At 40.9% G+C, this 18,368-nt stretch overlaps 1 protein-coding gene across 3 annotated transcripts in view; it reads right to left on the reverse strand.

Moving 5' to 3' along the window:
• stard13a (StAR-related lipid transfer (START) domain containing 13a) overlaps positions 1-18,368 on the reverse strand; it is a 45,310-nt gene that overhangs the window by 16,322 nt on the left and 10,620 nt on the right. The window contains exon 1 of one of the 3 annotated variants that reach the window (XM_034140282.1): positions 5,751-6,232. The exons of 1 other annotated variant lie outside the window; for it this stretch is intronic. In XM_034140282.1, coding sequence (XP_033996173.1) covers positions 5,751-5,874 — 124 coding nt within the window. In that variant the 5' untranslated portion in view covers positions 5,875-6,232. Of the gene's footprint in view, positions 1-954; positions 1,450-5,750; positions 6,233-18,368 lie in introns of those variants that run through there. One more of the 3 variants, XM_034140281.1, reaches the window with a different exon arrangement.

Below are 18,368 nucleotides of genomic sequence, written 5' to 3' on the forward strand. Positions count from 1 at the left end.
TCATCTGCCACAGCTGACATATCTCATCTTCACACATATCAGTGCTTCGTACAAGATTTGGCTCGCCAAGACAAATGATCAGTTTGGGATAACAAATAAAAACTTAACACAAGACGTGACATGTTCCTGCTCCTTCGTACAACAACAGAGTCGTGTGCCACGTCAAATCAGAACAAGAACAAACACATTAGCTAATCTCTTTACGAGCACCAACATTGCACCTGGAAAAAACTCAAAATACAGAGGAGAATGACTTCATATACATTCAACTAAACACGCATAAGAATAGCCAAAAGCCTCCTTGTGAACACCGGTATGTTCTCTTCCCTCCCAGGGAAACATGAGTCATGTGACAGGAAGTCGAGGAAATAGCGATGGAATACAAGTTGGGTAGGGAGGACATAGACAAAAACAATAACACTATAGCCCTTTAGGGTTTGTTATGACTTCTTTCAGATTTATGAAAGACATATTTGGAGAAGAGGTGGCTCCATATGTATGTCCAACTGATGAAAACCAGAAAGACGTGGGAGTATTGCAAAACTTTGGAGTGTTTCTCCTGCCAATAAAAACGTGTGATGAAACAGATGATAGATGGGCTGCCTCCGAAAGCCGGGTGCATTCATTTTGGTTCTGTGTAAACCTCTCAAGAATTGGTCAAATGTTGTAAAATACCTCAATATAAAAGACAGAATCTCACGTACAGTATAGAGGCTCTATTTAGGTTTTTCATAACTAACACGCTTCTCTTGTTAAAGCTTTAATTGTTTGAATCTGCACACCGTTCAGCTTGTCCACAGAAGCAGAAAAACTCAAGGGAAATTCACAATTGGTAAACCTAAATAAAATTATATGTTTTTTTTCCATGTGAACACCCAACCGATAAGGGAAACAGACATTATAATATCCCTAACCAACGCATTATCACTTCTCTAGAACTCTCTCTACTTCTACCTTGTGCCAGCCTCCGTAACAGCTGCTGGCGGGCTAAGATGCGTGAGAGGCGCAGGGCAGAGCGCCGCCGGGGGGTTTTTCCAAGCCTCAGGTAGTAGTCGTGCCCGTCAGATGTCATGGCCTCCAGATACGTTTCCTCATTGGAGCTGTCGGCGTCACTCTCGCAGTCAGTACTCTCGCCCTTGACACTTTGATCCATGCTGTCTATAATGTCATTGATTTCTATAGTCCTGCCGTCTGTAGCATCAGCACTGTCCTCAGCACTGTCAGCGCTCTCTGCATTGCGCCTCACATTCTCATCTTTGGCAGTTTCTATTCCGTTTTCAATATCCGCACAGTCCAAAGTGTCGTTCGCTGTCTCTTCATTCCCTGTGGCGTCTACACTGTTCACTGCTAATTCCTCCATACTGCTGTCCACGGCCTCCATAACATAACAACTCCTCTTCTCTCTCACACTGATGAGTTGTTGTGTGAGCACTCCTTCTGAATTCCTGCATCGAACAAGCCCTCACTGGAAACCAAATCAGCTCCCCGCCCACCAGCCACCTCCCTCCAACTCACCACGGCCCAACAAACACACAAACTTCATCACACCACCTGACTCGGATGACAGATATTTTTCTTGCTGACTTTGAGGCTGAGATGGAAAGAAGACTCACAAAGTCTTGCTTCCACAGGGTCTTTTATTTTGGCCACATGAGCACCAGCCAATGACATGAGAGCTCGGAAAACACTGCCCTGCTTCCTGATGCTGTGCCAAACACACAATTTGGTACATGCCTCCGGGAAAATGTGCATGTGTTTGTTAGAGAGAAGGGTGTATCTAAGATGAGAGATCTGATGAAATTGGGATAGGCCTGGAAAAAAAAATCATAGAACCAAAGTCCTTATGCTGATGTGACATAGGAAAGGGCAGAACAATGGGGAACATGTGGGTGTGTGAGACTGCGCTGAGGAATGTATGTAGAAGCAAACCTATTGTTAGCGAAGTTGAGTGGGGTTGTAATGCCATTGAGAAAAGTTCTCTCAATCCACATCAACCAAGTTCATACCGCATGACATTTAACATAACCGATCTACCCACATTCCCTGCTTGGGCTTCTTGATAGCAACACATCCAAACCCAAATCTGTTGTATCGTTGACGTGAGCAATGCTAATGTCTGAAATGTGTGACTGAATGCTGCCACACAGCGACCATGTTGGAGGCTAAATGTATGGAATGCAGTGAAGGAGGGAAGCTCATACTTTAACCTAGTTTTGCAGATTAGCTCGGGTCATTTTAATTCATTTTAGGGAGGTAATAGGCAGGGGGTGAGTGTGGGGTGGGGGTGCACATGAAAAGTAGGTCATATCAAAGTCAACTTCAGGTCAGCAGTTAAACACACACGCACCTGATTTAACAGCAGAGGGGTATTACAGCATTTTTAGATTGCAGGAGTGAATCATTTGAAGCTGTGAAATATAAAATATGTGATTAAATTGATTAGACTGCCCTCTTGAGGAAATCTAGGACAGATAAACTTAATTTTCTCTAATTACTTCTTCATGTACAGTAAGTCTTCATACACTGATGGATGCAGAGCACACACGGTAACGTGATAGCGAGCTAAATAGATGTGTGTAAATGGATTGGCACATGGGCAGGGCTGTAGTAAGCGGACAGTAATATAATATCCATCTCTCTGTCTCAGTTACAGCCGACCAAGATAGGACGAGAGAAGCTAAACAGCCAAACTAAAGAAAGACAAAAATATTATGTAATAGTAAAGATTAATCAAATATGTTGGGGACAGAGAACAGAAAGCTGGACAATATATACAAATACAAATTATGCTACTTCTGACTTTACTTTTTTTCCCCTACAATATTGTTAAGACCTGACAAAGTTGACCTTTAATATCAAGACCAATGCCTTGCTATCTGGTAAAGTGTATAACATATAAATCAGAGCACTGAATACAAATTGCAAGTCCTCTCTGTCATCATCCCATTCACAATAAAACTTGCATAGCTCTCAGAGAGTGTGTTGAGGAGGTCTGATTAGTTTTAAATCAAAAGAAGGAACTCTTATTGTAATTCTATACTTATGTGATTTGCTTGTGAATTATAGCACCAACAATCTCTGCAATGCAATGCAATATATGGTGTTAACCAATCACAAAGAAATAAGCAGAGGTGCAGGGTTTTGGTAGGCGAGGAACTGGTCAGGAACTGATTCTGAGTTTAAATTAGAAATATGCTGCTGGTCACATTAAAAACCAACCTTTAGGATGTTTTCAGGAAGGTATCTAAAGGAGAACAACCAGTTTGAGCTCCAGGCAGGGTATTTCCAAGAGCTCTGTCTGTTAAAGGCTGGTCACCTTTACTCTTTAACCTATAGACTTAGATAGACAGCCTATAGTGCCCATTCCTTAGCATCTATAAGGCTAGAGATCAAAATAACTAAAATGTGTCTATGCGCAGAGTAAACAAATGGGTGTACTACTACAACTTCTTATCCTATACAAAATAAATGCAGCAGTATATTGCAAATTCTGAAACTGTATACATAATTGCTTGTTAAACCAGGGGAGACATGACAACACTTTGGAATGTTGCTTAAGGCTTGAACAAAAGATGAGATTTCAGTTTGTTGATGCAGTCTTATTAGATAAATAATCTATGAAAGTATATAAAAGGGCTGCTGAAGTACATACATTGCAAATGCATTCAGGGCCATTGATAAGAACATCAACCAGCAGGAAGAACTGACAGAACATAATTCAACTACACAATATTTGACCAAAAGTGATGACTATATGAATGACTAGTTTTAAAGAGAAGATTCAAGGTATTGATTTAGATTTAGGCTAACTAATTTATCTGCAACCATGTTTAATAACAACCCCCCTACACATACACACACACACACCAAAGCAACTAAGACCCACAAATCCCACACGCAATGGGAGACCCAAACGACCCCCACTGCTAACCTAAAAACCTTTGGGATTACATCTAAATCCAGGTGCTATTATGTACTCTCTACACACACACACACACACACACACACACACACACACACACACACACACACACACACACACACACACACACACACACACACACACACACACACACACACACACACACACACACACACACACACACACACACACACACACACACACACACACACACACACCACACACACACACACACACACACACACACACACACACACACACACACACACACACACACACACACACACACACACACACACACACACACACACACACACACACCACTTTATTGCGAGACTTATGTTGCTACATTTTGACTGCATCTGGCAATTTATGTTATTTGAACCTAATCCCTCTGCTTTATATGCATTTGTCCTTCTATTTATTGCCCGAACTCATTGTTCCAAGACAAATACAGTTTAAAATATAAAACATCTGACCAGCTCCCAACATGGACTACCTTATGGAATATGCCATTCCTCTGACAAATTCATAGAGTGGAAAATGCATGTCTGAATACCAGCATAATGCTGAGGCCAGATGTGCACATTTTAAGGATCCCCCATTTTAAAATATGATCCAGACAGATGTGAACTGTGTGCCTTGAGAGCTGATGGGTTAAGCAGTGGGTGAGGGAGGGGGAGGTGGAGAAGGGCCTGTGGGTTTGAGGGGTTTTTGCTATAGGAAAGGATGATGGGGAGAGATATTAGGGGAAAGAGGATTACTGGGGCAGCAGGTGTTCTCTGATGCTCCATTTGACTGATATTCCTCTCTTATTAATTGAGTACGAAGGCAAAGCCATTTTCATCATCCATCATGCAATAATTAAAAGGGTCTTTAACAATGCCTGAGAAGCCTATTGCTGGTCACACATGATTTATCACTGCTCTGCACTTGCAGACTTCCGACAGGTTAGTGACTTTGACCGATATTGTGCCCTGTGGTGGTTTGTGAGGGTTTGAATGTGGGAATGTTCATCTTTTAATTTGCTTAAGAGCCAGACATCTCGGTAATTACATTAAACCCAGGAGACAGATGCATACTCTCTCCCTCTCTGACGCACAGTTGTGTGTGTGAGAGAGAGAGAGAGAGAGAGAGAGAGAGAGAGAGAGAGAGAGAGAGAGAGAGAGAGAGAGAGAGAGAGAGAGAGAGAGAGAGAGAGAGGTCTAATTGCGCATCCAGGCCACTGTAAATATAGAGCAACCGACTGACCCCCCCAAACTTGCTGCATTGTCGCGTAGGGTAGAATATTTGACTCCATGCATATTTGTATGAAATCCGAAATCAAAGATATGAAATGCACCCTCGCTCTTTGGAAAATGCTATAAGCAAAACAGAGCTTTCTGCAGATTAGAACAACAAATGCTGAGCGATTGGCATCCAAAATCCCGGCTTGACTCCTTTCGACAGCACATGCCTGCGCTGTTTTCAGCACTAAATTTGACAATGACCTTCCCAAAATATCGGGGAGCGCGCTGCGCGTGACGCTACGAGCATAACACACAGTTTATGTTCAACACACTGAGATGAACTTTCTAATGTTATTCAGTGAAGTTGTTTCACTGTAGAAGCAAATTTAAATGCGGGGAAATTATGACCTCCAACAGTGACAAGCAAAAAACAGATCCATGAGACCATATCATATTTAATGTTTAAACACTATGGGGTGGTTTAAGGTTCACAACTCATGCTGCCTATCTATTTGACAGACTTGAGTCAGTCAATATTAGAATAAAGAGTAGCATTTTCCTCATATAAAAACACACTTGTATTTATTTGGCTGTCTGACCTGCCAGCCGCCTCTCCCGGACATTCCTCCACAGCAGATCCCAGGCTTTGGACGTAGAGTCCCGCAGCTGCTCGCTGATCGACCGCCGCAGCTGCAGCTTGGCAGACCTTCGCTGGCTTGTCATTTCGTTGCAGCCGGACGCATATTCCCTGATTTAAACCCAGCGCTCCTTCAACACCCGTTATTCCTCAATCGTTCCTTTATTCCCACTGAGAACAGCCCCGGCAGGCTGGGACAGCACGCGCACCGGCTGCTGCGTCTGGCTGCCGCAATGGTCGTCAGTTCACCTGGTAAGAAGCTCCCCTCGCGCTGCGTCACCTTCCTGCACCAGCGAGGGCGGATGAAGTGCTATTCCCGGGATTTAGACCCACTGAAGACAGACTGATTTATTTTCAGTATTTCAGCCCTCCTCAAACCTTTGCCCGTCTCATCTAAGAAGGGCGAAAGTGCAGCAATGTTTCAACATAACTTCTGCATGTGAGTCTGGACCTCTGACATGGCGAGCCAGATGTGAGAGGCGGTTTCCCCCCTCCCCTCTCCGTGTGTAAGACTCCCTCTCTCTCTCTCTCTGTCTCTCTCTCTCTTTCCTTCACACACACCAAACCTGCATGTTCTCCACGACCCAAACCCACCCACTCACCCAAACAAGGATCTCTTTGAATCCCCCTGATACACACTAATAACACACAGCCATGCCACACACACCCATGCACATAAGTTGCAACTGAGTTTTGCTGACAGGAAAAGCTTTCTTTAGTATCTCTAGTCATTAAGTCACAAATCTGTCCTTACAGTACAAACAACAGATATATTTGGCTTCATAAGCTTTGGCTTGATAATGTTCACTATTTTCCTTAGTATTTCCCACAAATTTCCATTTTAATAATGTCCCAAATACTCTCGACAAATCTTGAAAGAAATTAGGATGAATCCACAGGAGACATTAACAAAGCTCTGTTTACAAATAGTTACTGGCAAGAAACCTAAACAAAAGTTGTGCAATTATCACCAAACCACATGAAAATGATTGCCTAAGGAGCTGGATAGAGCAAATTACCAATGTGTTTCTGTGATCTTAACATAGTCTTTGTTGCTAGTTATTCTCAGTAATAAGAATAACACAACAACATGGACAAAGGTGTCCAATGCTTCAGAGCGTTTTGCTTTAACTGCAAATGCTTGCATCACAGCATGAGTAACCGAATATGCTTGGCTAAATCGAGATAAAGGACTGAACCGCATGCATGCTCCAGTCAGCCTGACAACCTGAAGTGAAAGTACACAAACATCAGCCGACAGAGCTGTCTCTCTTTGTGAGGCACATTCAGCCCTCTGACAGGTCCAGAGATTCATTCTGAGCTCTGACTTACTCCAGTGTTATCCCAGGAATGCCAGACAGAGTGATGAGGCCAGGCAAGACGCTCCTCAGCTGCTGTCCGCCTGACACCGTCGGATGTCTCGTTTGTGGTGTTGAGTTCCAGGTCAGCATGGATCCATGAGCAGAGAGACCTGATTCAACAATTCTGCCTGTCGAAACACGCTTGACATCCAGAGCAGTCAGCACAATCCTGCACTCATCTGGACACATAATGCCACCTGACTGGTATGGATGGACAATAAAGCCAAGACCCTGCAGTTAGATTGGTTGTTCGTCATGTTTGAGGGGAATGTAACCAAAGCTGGAGTTCATGGCCCTACTTTCCCTGCCTTGCCCAGGCCATGGACTGGTGTCCGATGACTATTAGCTGTGGAGAGGTTCAGTGATTTATATTCCTGAGTAACACCGCAGAGATTAATGGCGGGCACTGCAGTCAGTAGTGATGAGAAGGAAAGTCTTTCAGAGGAGAAAAAAGATGAACATGGAGTAGCTGAATAGAGAAGGAAGGAGCTGAGGAGCCGAGGAGAGACTAAAGCAGTGTTGATTGACAGGACCATCAACATATATAGAACATCCCGTATGGGACGAGAGGAACGAGAAAACATGCTAAATGATTCATGGAATAAAACTTCTGATGAAATTTCCTTTTCTCTTTAAATTCTGATCAGAAAACAGTTTAATGAGATTCATGAGACACATGTCTAAGTCACCCGGTATGCTTCTATCACAACTAATTATATTCAAATGGTGAAAATTAAAGGGAGAAGGCCGGGAAGTATGGCAGAGTATTCGCATTGCAAAACAAGTTGGTGAGGAGAGGGAGATATTTACAATTACTGGCTATTGATGCTAAATATAAAAGCAATTATTGCCCCTTTTTTCATAACCAATACTTTTTTTTTTATATTAGGAGAATAGTAGCATTACATATGTGCGTAGCTAACATACACACCAATGTCATGACAATGTGCATCTCCTTGATTTCCAGTTGTTGTTCAGACATTACAAAATTAAATGTCAAATATTGAGCTGCAACTATTAATTATTTTCCGCGTGGATGAATTGCTTGATATATAAAATAGAAAGGAAACAGAGAAAAACGATCTCCTTAAGCCCAAGGTGACATCTTCAAATATGTTGCTCTCTAGTGTAACTATTGATTGGAGGATAATAACCAACGTAAGCATCTGAAAATGTTGAATCAGCTTTTTGTGAGGGTTTGGATTCCGACTGACAAGATGTATTGCATTGATTTATGAGGACCAATGCTTAGGATCTCTCAAAAGAAGAGACAGTATGCTGCTGTGCAAGCTTAAACATTCAGTGAAAGAGTACTAATCATGATGAGGAGAGGAATGAAAAAGCAGACAGGAGAGGAAGAACTTGGGTGTGGCATCGCCTAAAATGATGAGGATAAAGAAAAGATGATGCCGAGTTCATGCTAGGTGAACATGACTTTGTGGAATAAAACATGTACTGTATGCGTTTTTAAAACAGAAACATTAGAAGAACCACCTACTGTATGTAACAGACACAAATAAGGTTCGTATTACAGACCTCATGGACCTTGAGTTTCTAGTAGGTCTGTGAGCCTCCTGCTGGTTTGTTTACATATCTCTGTGTCGACAAAAATGGATGTGCCAATTCAAACACATTAATTCATCTATCTGTCCAATACAGACAGGTGAGAAAGCAAAGACAAAAACATTGGAGAACATACAACCGATGCTTATGCTTCCATTGAAGAAACAAGGGGCCACTGAATAGTTTCATAAGAATATAAATGGTTTTAATCGTATACTACTGTATGAACTCACAAGATATCAAAACAACTGAAAACCTTTGTAAAGAGTTGGGCAAACGTCATTTTTGCAAAGAATAACGTTGCATCCCTTCTGCCGAGTTTCAGAAAATGAAGATTTCATGCCAAGGAGCACTGACATTGTTCTCAATCAGATCAAAAATACCTCACCAGATCAAGACAAGGGTAGAAGTAACAGCCCTATAAAGAGAGGATACGAGTATTCAAAAGTCAAAGTAAAAGGTGCTGTTCAAGTTAAATATATGTTGTTTTTATATGATATGTTGATGAATGGTGTAAAGCGTTCCTGTCATTTTCTATTATGGGTATGATGATGAGATTTTGCATTGAAAGACTACGTGTTTGTCATATAATTATTATTTAAAGGAAGAAGAACTGCTAACAGAGCACTTATATACTAATAAAGGACTGGCTTGAGTAGCACTTGAAATGTTTTGGCTCTATGAAACCTGATGTACTTATATGATTCTGTTTTCTTCAAGTTTGTATCTTCCTGGTCGAATGTACTTATTGTAAGTCGCTTTGGATAAAAGCGTCAGCTAAATGCAATGTAATGTAATGTAAAAGAACAACTTTTTTAGGAAACGCTATATTTTGTGGAAATGGAAACAGTCTGTTTGATGGTGTGTATGTGCATTGTTTGGGATGTTTGTATAACTGCATGTGTGTGGTCGATGTCATGACATAACTGATACACACATTCACCAAAATGGGTTATTTTACAACCATGAAACACAGCGTAACCCCAAAGTGTAACATAAACCCTGAAGGTTCCAGACAGAGTGACGGCATGGCGACCAGCACTTAAAGAGACGTAAACACACTGCGTTACTGTACATGCAGACATTAATAACAAAAATGTATGTAAATAACCCACACAAATACAAAGCATGCATTAGCTAATGAGTAAGTGGATGCATATGTATTTAGTTTGGATATATGCACACTTATACACACATTAACTTGTGACGTGTTGCCTTTGAAAATGCTTTCATGTGTGCGCTGCAGGATTAAGGAAAACAAATCCTCACAGCCAACTACAGGCACAACTGACTAATCATTAAACAATCAGAGGGGATTCCAACTGACATTTCTTGTGTTTTTCCGAAAACATTTACTTGATAATAATGTTGTTCTATAAAGTGGTGAAAAGATTGGTCTTCTGATCAATTAGTGAACTTTTAAGCCGATAATAAATCTGTTTTAAATTCAGAAATGGCAACTTTCAGCCTCTAAAAGAAGGAGATTCAGTTTGTTTTTTTCAGTTTTATATCACTAAGCAGAATATCTTTAGGTCTTGGACTTACAATATAAGACATAACCTTGAGAAAATGCTATGGACTTTTTTCTGACATTTATCTAAAAAATAATTGGTCGATTATTTGACCAGGAAATAATTGCTTGTTGTGTTTTTTGGGTATATACACTACAGAAGAATGACTGGTCTCTACACTATTTTGTACACAATTATTGGAACGTTTATCCAAAATCTTATATGCTGCTTCAGTTTGAACCATTTTGAACTATCTGTTTCTTGCGAGTCCTCTCATTTTATGACATACAGTGACATGCGTCCCTTGCTAGAGTGCTATTTTCAAAGAACAATATGTTATCACCTTAATCAGTGAGAGAACAATTACAAATTGTATGGATCTCCCACACAGCTATCTCTGACCTTTACCACAAACACTGGTTACACCTTTTCAAGAAGATGGGGATCCGTAAGCATATTGGATTGGATAATGTTTAAACATTCATACAGCTTTTTCATTTGTTTTCTTTAGGTAAAGGATGAAGGATCAAGCCCCAGTTACTCACCTGTAGGAGTAGAAAGAGAGTGGATTGTGGGTAGAGGTCAGGAGACAGAGGGAGAGCGAAAGAGAGAGGCCACAGGTCAGAAATTAAACACTTTTGTGGGAAAACCACAAAACTTCTCGCTACTTTGATCCAGGGTCAGTTTAGAATTTCTCCATTGTGATGTTGAAAGATATGATATGTAGATGGTAAGCTGCTCCTTGAAGTCAACCTCTACCCCGGGCAGGGAGAGAAAACACCACAGGAACAACTGTCTCACAGCAGCAGCCAATCAAAACACCAACCTAACACATTCCAGGGCATGGACAGCCAATCAGAGCAGCACAATGGACATGTTCTCCGGACAGACCCGGGATCTGACTTCAGAACAAATACACAACAGTGCATGGGCGTCTCCACCGGGAGAGCAATCAGATCCTGCAGCGGTTACAGAAATGGACAGCGCTGGTTTGGAGAAGGAGGAGGAGGAGAAGGTGGAGCAGATGGAGGAGCTCGAGTTTCTCTCTCTTCCTGTCAGGTTATTTCAAGTTAGGAAATTGTGTAGAATAAGCAGCATGATGAGTCAGAAATGCTGCATGTGATGGTCTCAGATATGCTCAAGGCCCTCTCTTGTAATATCGGTCTCCAAAGGCTCGATGTGATTTCACAAATACAACTTCAAAATACTGCCACTCTAACAAGACACTCAACGATGAGTGGGTCGAAGAAGGAAAAAGGATTTCAAACAATTATAATAACAGACTAATATTTTCATGCAAAAAAGCTCTAATATGGAGATTTCCTGTTTTTTTAACTGATTTAACAACCACATCACCTTAGACTTATAAAAAGCTAAGATGGACATGGTTTACTATCTTCTGATGTTGATACAAGAGAAATAATCAGCAGATCAAGAGCTACTTTAAATAATCTAAATACTACCCACTAAACAAAGTATTTTCCCAATAACAATAACAAATTAAACCTGAATGGATTAATTGAAGAAACATTTAGCCGTTTTGTTTTTTTATTTGTCTGTTCTGAATATGCAACTTCTAGTTTCTAGGGAATCATTTCCAAGACTCTCCGGCAATGTTATAGCATTACTATAAAAAGTCAATAGCTGTAAAGGCATGCAGAATCTGGGTTAGTGAGTTCAGGCTGATCAATGATTTAACGGATCAAAGACAAAATCATCTCCCGCATTGATTACTGCAATTCTCTGCTTGCAGGCCTTCCAGCAAAAACCACTCAGAGACTACAATATATACAAAACTGTGCCGCCCGGATACTCACAAAAACACGCAAATCAGAGCACATCACCCCCATCCTTCACTCACTCCACTGGCTCCCTGTAACACACCGGATCAACTACAAAGTCCTCATAATGGTCTTCAATGCCATCAACCACACTGGCCCCACCTACCGACAGGAACTGCTAACCAGAAAACATTCACATACCTCACGCACACTCAGGTCAGACAGCTCCAATCTCCTGGCTGTCCCGCGGACAAAACTGGTCACCATGGGAAACCGTGCTTTCTCCTCCCTGGGTCCACGTCTGTGGAATCAGCTTCCAGAGAACATACGGACCTCAGCATCACTCTCAGTTTTTAGGAAATGCCTCAAGACCCACCTGTTCCACACCGCATTTTACTGACTGCCCTTTACTTTATTTATTTTTTAAACCTTCTATGCTCTTAACCTTTTATTTTTATTTTTATACTGCCATATTTTATCCAATATGCTCCTTTAGATAACTTTTTACTTATTGTTCCTTATAGCTTTGTGAAGCACCTTGAGATGACGTTGTTTTTAAAGTGTGCTATATAAATCAAATGTATTATTATTATTATTGTCCAACCAACTGCCCTATCCTAGCTTTCTTAAATGTGCAAGTCTGCTCAGCTACCCTGTACCCTTCCTCCTCTTCCTCTTCCTCCTAATGTTTTTCCTCTCCATCCTTGTCACTGTCTCTGTGGCCTCTGCCGTCTATTTTCAGAAACACTCAGGCTGCCTTTACACAGGCAGTCATTCAGGCAAAGCTGCTCAGCTCACTCTGCTGTTTGAGACTGAAACACACATGCATAACCAACATATACATTCTCTACATGACCTTAAATGTTTTGGTGTGCTGCATCAACATTAAACAAATAAGAAATCCAAACGGATTTGTATTCGTCAGAAGCACTCCTCATCCTTACCAGTGAGAACCACCAGCCTGCTTAAAGTGGAAAAGATTAAATGAAACCTTTAAACAGATCGAACTGTGTGACCTTGACCCTAAAATTCCTAGCTCATACTATCTCAGTGATCCCTGAGAGCATACACACACACACACACACACACGTTCACACACAATCAATCATGCTACAATGAAACACATCATTCCATATGTTGCTCACTTTCAACATGCTGCAGGATCTAAAACCAACTTCTGTTTGTGTTTTTACTCGTGAGGGTATTTAGTTTGATACCTTCAGCAACACAACATGAGCTGAAAACTGTACATTTAGCAAAAATGTAATTTAGGTAAAAGATAAAGCTCCTTCTTGATAATTAAAAACCTCTATGGAGAGTTGAATAAAAGCAAAAAACAAAAATAAATCTTCAAAAAGAAAATCTTGATTGCGCAAAAAAACAAAATTGTATTCTGAGTTCAAATTGTTAACTTGACCGGTGACTTTGATGCATCAGAGTGACAATGTGATTAAAGGATTTCCCTTGCAAAAGAAAAAGCCAGTGAAGTCTCAGCAAAAGAGGAAATTAAACGATGATAGCGCTTAAGATACAAATTCATTCATTCTTGTTAAAAGCTTCCAAGCCATTTGATTTTCTAGTGGATGAAGTCAATCTGAATGGGAACAATTTAGATTTTCTCGGTTTTTAGTGTGTGATCAGAAGCTTTCATTTAACTTCATTACAGTGTAATGAAAAAATAATTAATTTTGGAAATTATTATTTTAGGATCTGCTTGCTTATTATGTGTCATCATAAAAGGTTCAGAATTAAAGCAGCAACATTATCCGCATCTGTTAACATGGGCTTGAATGAAGTATCAGCGTGTCTCTGTCAATCAAAGAATGCCGCTCTGGTCACTTCCTTTTGAAAACGAGCCATGAGGAAAGTGGGTCACGAGCTAATTCATTGTGTATATCCTCATACTTTCTCTCCAGTAACAACAAAAACAACTTCCCCTCTACGAATTGCAATGATAAGTCTGTTGACTTCACCCACCTCCTATTGGATCCTAGCAGGAGATGGCTATCACTGTGGCCTGCCTGAGGCCGGGGGACACAAAGCAAAGGTCTCAATGTAGGGACCAAGGAGGACAGATGATACAGATGGGAAACAAGGGAAGTCGGGGCTGGTAGATGGGAAGCAGCCTCAGCCTAAGGTATGGCACTGAATGGGGAGGGGGAGACGTCTTATGTGGAGACAGACGTGGGGGTTTTGAAAGCCGAGTGCGAGGGCTACGGGGTACAGACTGTGGTATGGAAGGAGCAGGACCCGGGGCAGGACCGGGAGGGGAAACAATAGCTAATGGACACGGAGGAAACTTCACGGGTCATGGGGGTGCAGATCACATGCTGATAGGAGGCCTTGTTGCTGAGTGTATCGTTCTAAAAAGGCACTCAGGAGCCATACACATATAGTGAGGGTTTAAGCTGTTAAAATAAGCATTTTAGAAGGAAAATCCTCAAGGACCAACCTCCTTCCTCAAGCCTTTTTCCTGGGCTAGTGTAGGGTTGCAGGACCACACAGGAACATACAAGTGTGTACATTCAATACACAAATATGTGTAAACAGACGAGCACATACACACACAAATACAGAGTTTTACAATCTTTCGGCTTGTTGTTTTGGTTTTATGGCCTGCATCTGACTGTTATGGTTACTGTGTATTTCCAGTCGCAGCAGGCAGCTGTAATCAGTGACAAAGCTCTAAAAAACAACTTAATGCTGCCCACCACACACAGACAGCAGACAGGCAGTTACTCTGTGAACATAGAGGGGCATTAAGCAGCCCGATATCTACATTTAAGAGTTGGTGGAGACCAAACCAGAGCGAAAAGGCACACAAACATATCTCCTAATAATGCTAACATTGCTCGGTATCTGCTGGTTGTTCAAGGAGGCAACTCTTTTCCGAAACAGATTTATAAGGTGATATATGTTGGTGTTTACAGCGTGTGTGTGTGATTTTAATTTATCGGATAACTCCATTTGTGTTGGTAGTGTTCTCTCCCTGTCTTAGCACACATCTGATTAAATGTACTAAATCAGTTAACCTGTTTGCATGCAAATTGAGTTTTAATTTTTCTTTTGAAATGGCTGTATCAGAAACTTTAATAAGCACAATGAAGCTTTCAGTGTCATTGAACTAACACAAGTTGAATATTCAAGATCTGCACACAAAAAACATTGTTTTCTATTTTTTTCAAAAATCGGCACTTTGACAGTTTAGAAAAAGTGTTCATTTGTCATGTGATATAAAAACTTCAAAGGTGTACTGTTAGATACTTGTCCAAAGTATATCCATTTGTCCAATTACAATAAATATTCTGTAATTCCTTTGTTATCATAAAAAAATTTCTTTGGGCAAATGGGTTGATAAAAAGTACATTTATGGTTTGGGACTTTGGAGTAATTAAGTCTAAGGAGCGGGTCAAAGTTAGATAAGGGTCTCAGGATTGTGGAAAACATAGAACTACAGTGAATGTGTGTGTTTGATTGGGTTTCAATGCATTTTCAAGTAGTGTTGCATGCATGTTCTTTACACATGAAGGCATTGGAGGTTTAGGTCAACAGCAATAATATAATGCACAAAGCAAACAGTTACAGTGGAACAAATCCAGATGGAAAACAGACATGGACAACAAACACAATGTCATTGTGGGGGTCAAGTTACAATTTGGAAGATCAGAAAAGACAGCAGAGGGCGGAAAGACAGAGGAAAATGGAAAAAGGAAAGGTGAGGGTAGGAACAGAGGGAGAGACTGGGACGCCGGCCAAATCCACTTCCAGACTTGTTAAAGCACTGCTGCACACTGCTGCAATATTAACCACACACGAACATAGACACACACACACACAGGCTCACTTACTCAGTTAATAAGGGACCTCCTTGCATCACTAACCTTTAATGTATGCACTCTGGTGGGTCTACACATGAGCGCACACACACACAATCACACACACATTAACACCACAGCAAGCGACCGTTATTACGTTTTAAAGGTTTATTGCAAGTTAATTGCTGAGCCAACTGCTTTTCTGTGGGAGATGTGCCTAACACATAATGACAGTCTCAAACACCCCCAACAATCATACACTGACTGAAGCCTCCGACAGATTTAGCACTTTTACAAGAAATGTGATTTTACTAAAAGCTAAAACCATTTTAATTCAATATCAGCATGACACTACCTCGAGGTTAAGAATTCAGCTATAAATCAGCTGAATTCCTCCAGTCAGACATTTTATAAAACAGTCATAAAACATATTCACAGACATGCAAGGGACACCCTAAACAGATTCACAAGCTACTGTATATAGGTCGAGATATTCAAAGCCTCCCCGAGCCCTTTCCAGTAAAGTACTTCTGATGGATTACATGTTTTTTTTATATAATTCTGGACTGCATTGAAAGTGTAGAGAATTTGTGTCAGTGTGTATTTGGCTCATGATCACTGCTCTAAAATAGTCTTCTAAAATGTATTTGATTGCAATTGTTACCAGAGTGGTGGTAGTGTAATCATCTAGCTTGTCTGAAAACATGTAGAGCTGGAATGAACAGCTAGAAGAAAACTACATTCATGTGCTGGACCCAAACTCCCAATATTGACGTATAGCAAAGTTATTATTACGCTAATGTAAATAATTAATATAGGGTAAATCACAGTGCTATGAGGAAGTTTATTCACACAGAGTTTCAGATATCCTAATCATGAAAAAAAAAAAATGAAAATGAAATATTCTGTGATTAAACTTTTTTTTTTAGAAGAAGAAGAAGAAGTTATGTTATTGATCAAATGCTGGGCGAAGTAATTGTTTTGCTTAAAGGGGACCTATCATTTACAAAAAAAAGTATAAATATGCCTTATATAGGTATGGTCCTACACTATATTATTAAAATATAGCATGATAGGTCCACTTTAAGTAAAATGTTGGCAGTCTTGAGTTAGTTCCAAGTCGAAACCAACATTTGCGTGACCAATTCCTAAACGTTGTGTGTGTATGAAACCTGATTTGCTGCTTAGTTCCAGTAATAAACAAATAATCGATTTGCTCCTTTTAGGACATGTGTTACTTTTGAGATGGGGAGGTAATCAAGTCATTCATTTTAAGTCCACAATAATATTTGACTGCTGAAGAATCCAGTTTTGTGCATGTGTAGTGGACCTGAGGTAACAGTCTGCACTGTGGAGGTGACCTCAAAGATTAAGAGATCACTGAAATGCAAACGAACTGGAGGCCAAGTAAAGCTCTTAAGCATGTATACAAAAATACTCCTCTGGTATTGCATATTAATTCCTCCCAAAAAATGTATTAAAAATAAATCCTTTCATCTTTACATGGATTAAAAGTTTCCCCGGGTGGCTCGAGGGTAGGGGGGGGGGGGGAATTAAACCACATACCATCCTGGCATGCGTTCACTCATACACACACCCACAGACAAGTCACACTCAAAAAAGACATCAAAAGATATACGCTAAACATGATTAAAGAAAATGTACAGCCTGATAATGGGACCTCCATACGTTCTGGTTATACTTTGTTGGAGGAATTCCCTGTTTATCTGGCAGAGGGCAGATTAAATGTCAGCTATGTGAGCAGAGATATGAGCATATCATATCCTGTCCCTTTGCAGCTGGGACACGGCCCACACAGGCCGAAAAACACGTGATTGATTAGACAGGATTTCTTTCAAAGAGCCAAAGTGTTTCCTCATATCAGAGGAAAATAAACACTCAAGTGAGAAAACAAACGTGAAGCACGAACACCCAAACAATGAACTAATCTACACTCCTCGCTCAGCGCTGCCGTGTTTGTATGAAATGTTTCTGTCTCTCCAGCACACACACTCTCAACCTCAGCATCGTATGCCACCGTCGGCATCACCTCTGACCTCCTACAGCCTCTGGGGCCTCATTACCCACAGTGCACCTCTCCTCCAAGGACTATCATTGACAGAAATGTGACCCTCGCTGGTGGTCATTGGAGACACCCCAAAATGTACACACACACACACAAGAACACGATGTGAGAGCTCACACACACACGCATTAAGAGAAAACACACCAAATAAACAGAGCCACAGTGCGGCGAATGCGAGACATCTCCCGGGGTTGTTGTTAATTACAGTCGCCATGACGCCTGTGCATGTCAATCAAAAAGGGACACTGAGGATAAGAGATATGGTCAGGGGTCAGAGTTGGACTCATTAATCATCTCCTCAGACTCTCGTATCACTGTCTGTGTCAAATGCACTCCCAAAGAGAACAAAGACAAACTGTTAAGATAATAATATATATAACAAGAGACATGTTGAATAATGTTGTTCTGCTGAAAGCTTCTGAGTGTTATCACGAGACAAATTCCACTAAACGTCAGAGCTCAA

The sequence above is a fragment of the Trematomus bernacchii genome, unplaced genomic scaffold, assembly GCF_902827165.1.
Source record: "Trematomus bernacchii unplaced genomic scaffold, fTreBer1.1, whole genome shotgun sequence".
Lineage (NCBI taxonomy): Eukaryota > Metazoa > Chordata > Actinopteri > Perciformes > Nototheniidae > Trematomus > Trematomus bernacchii.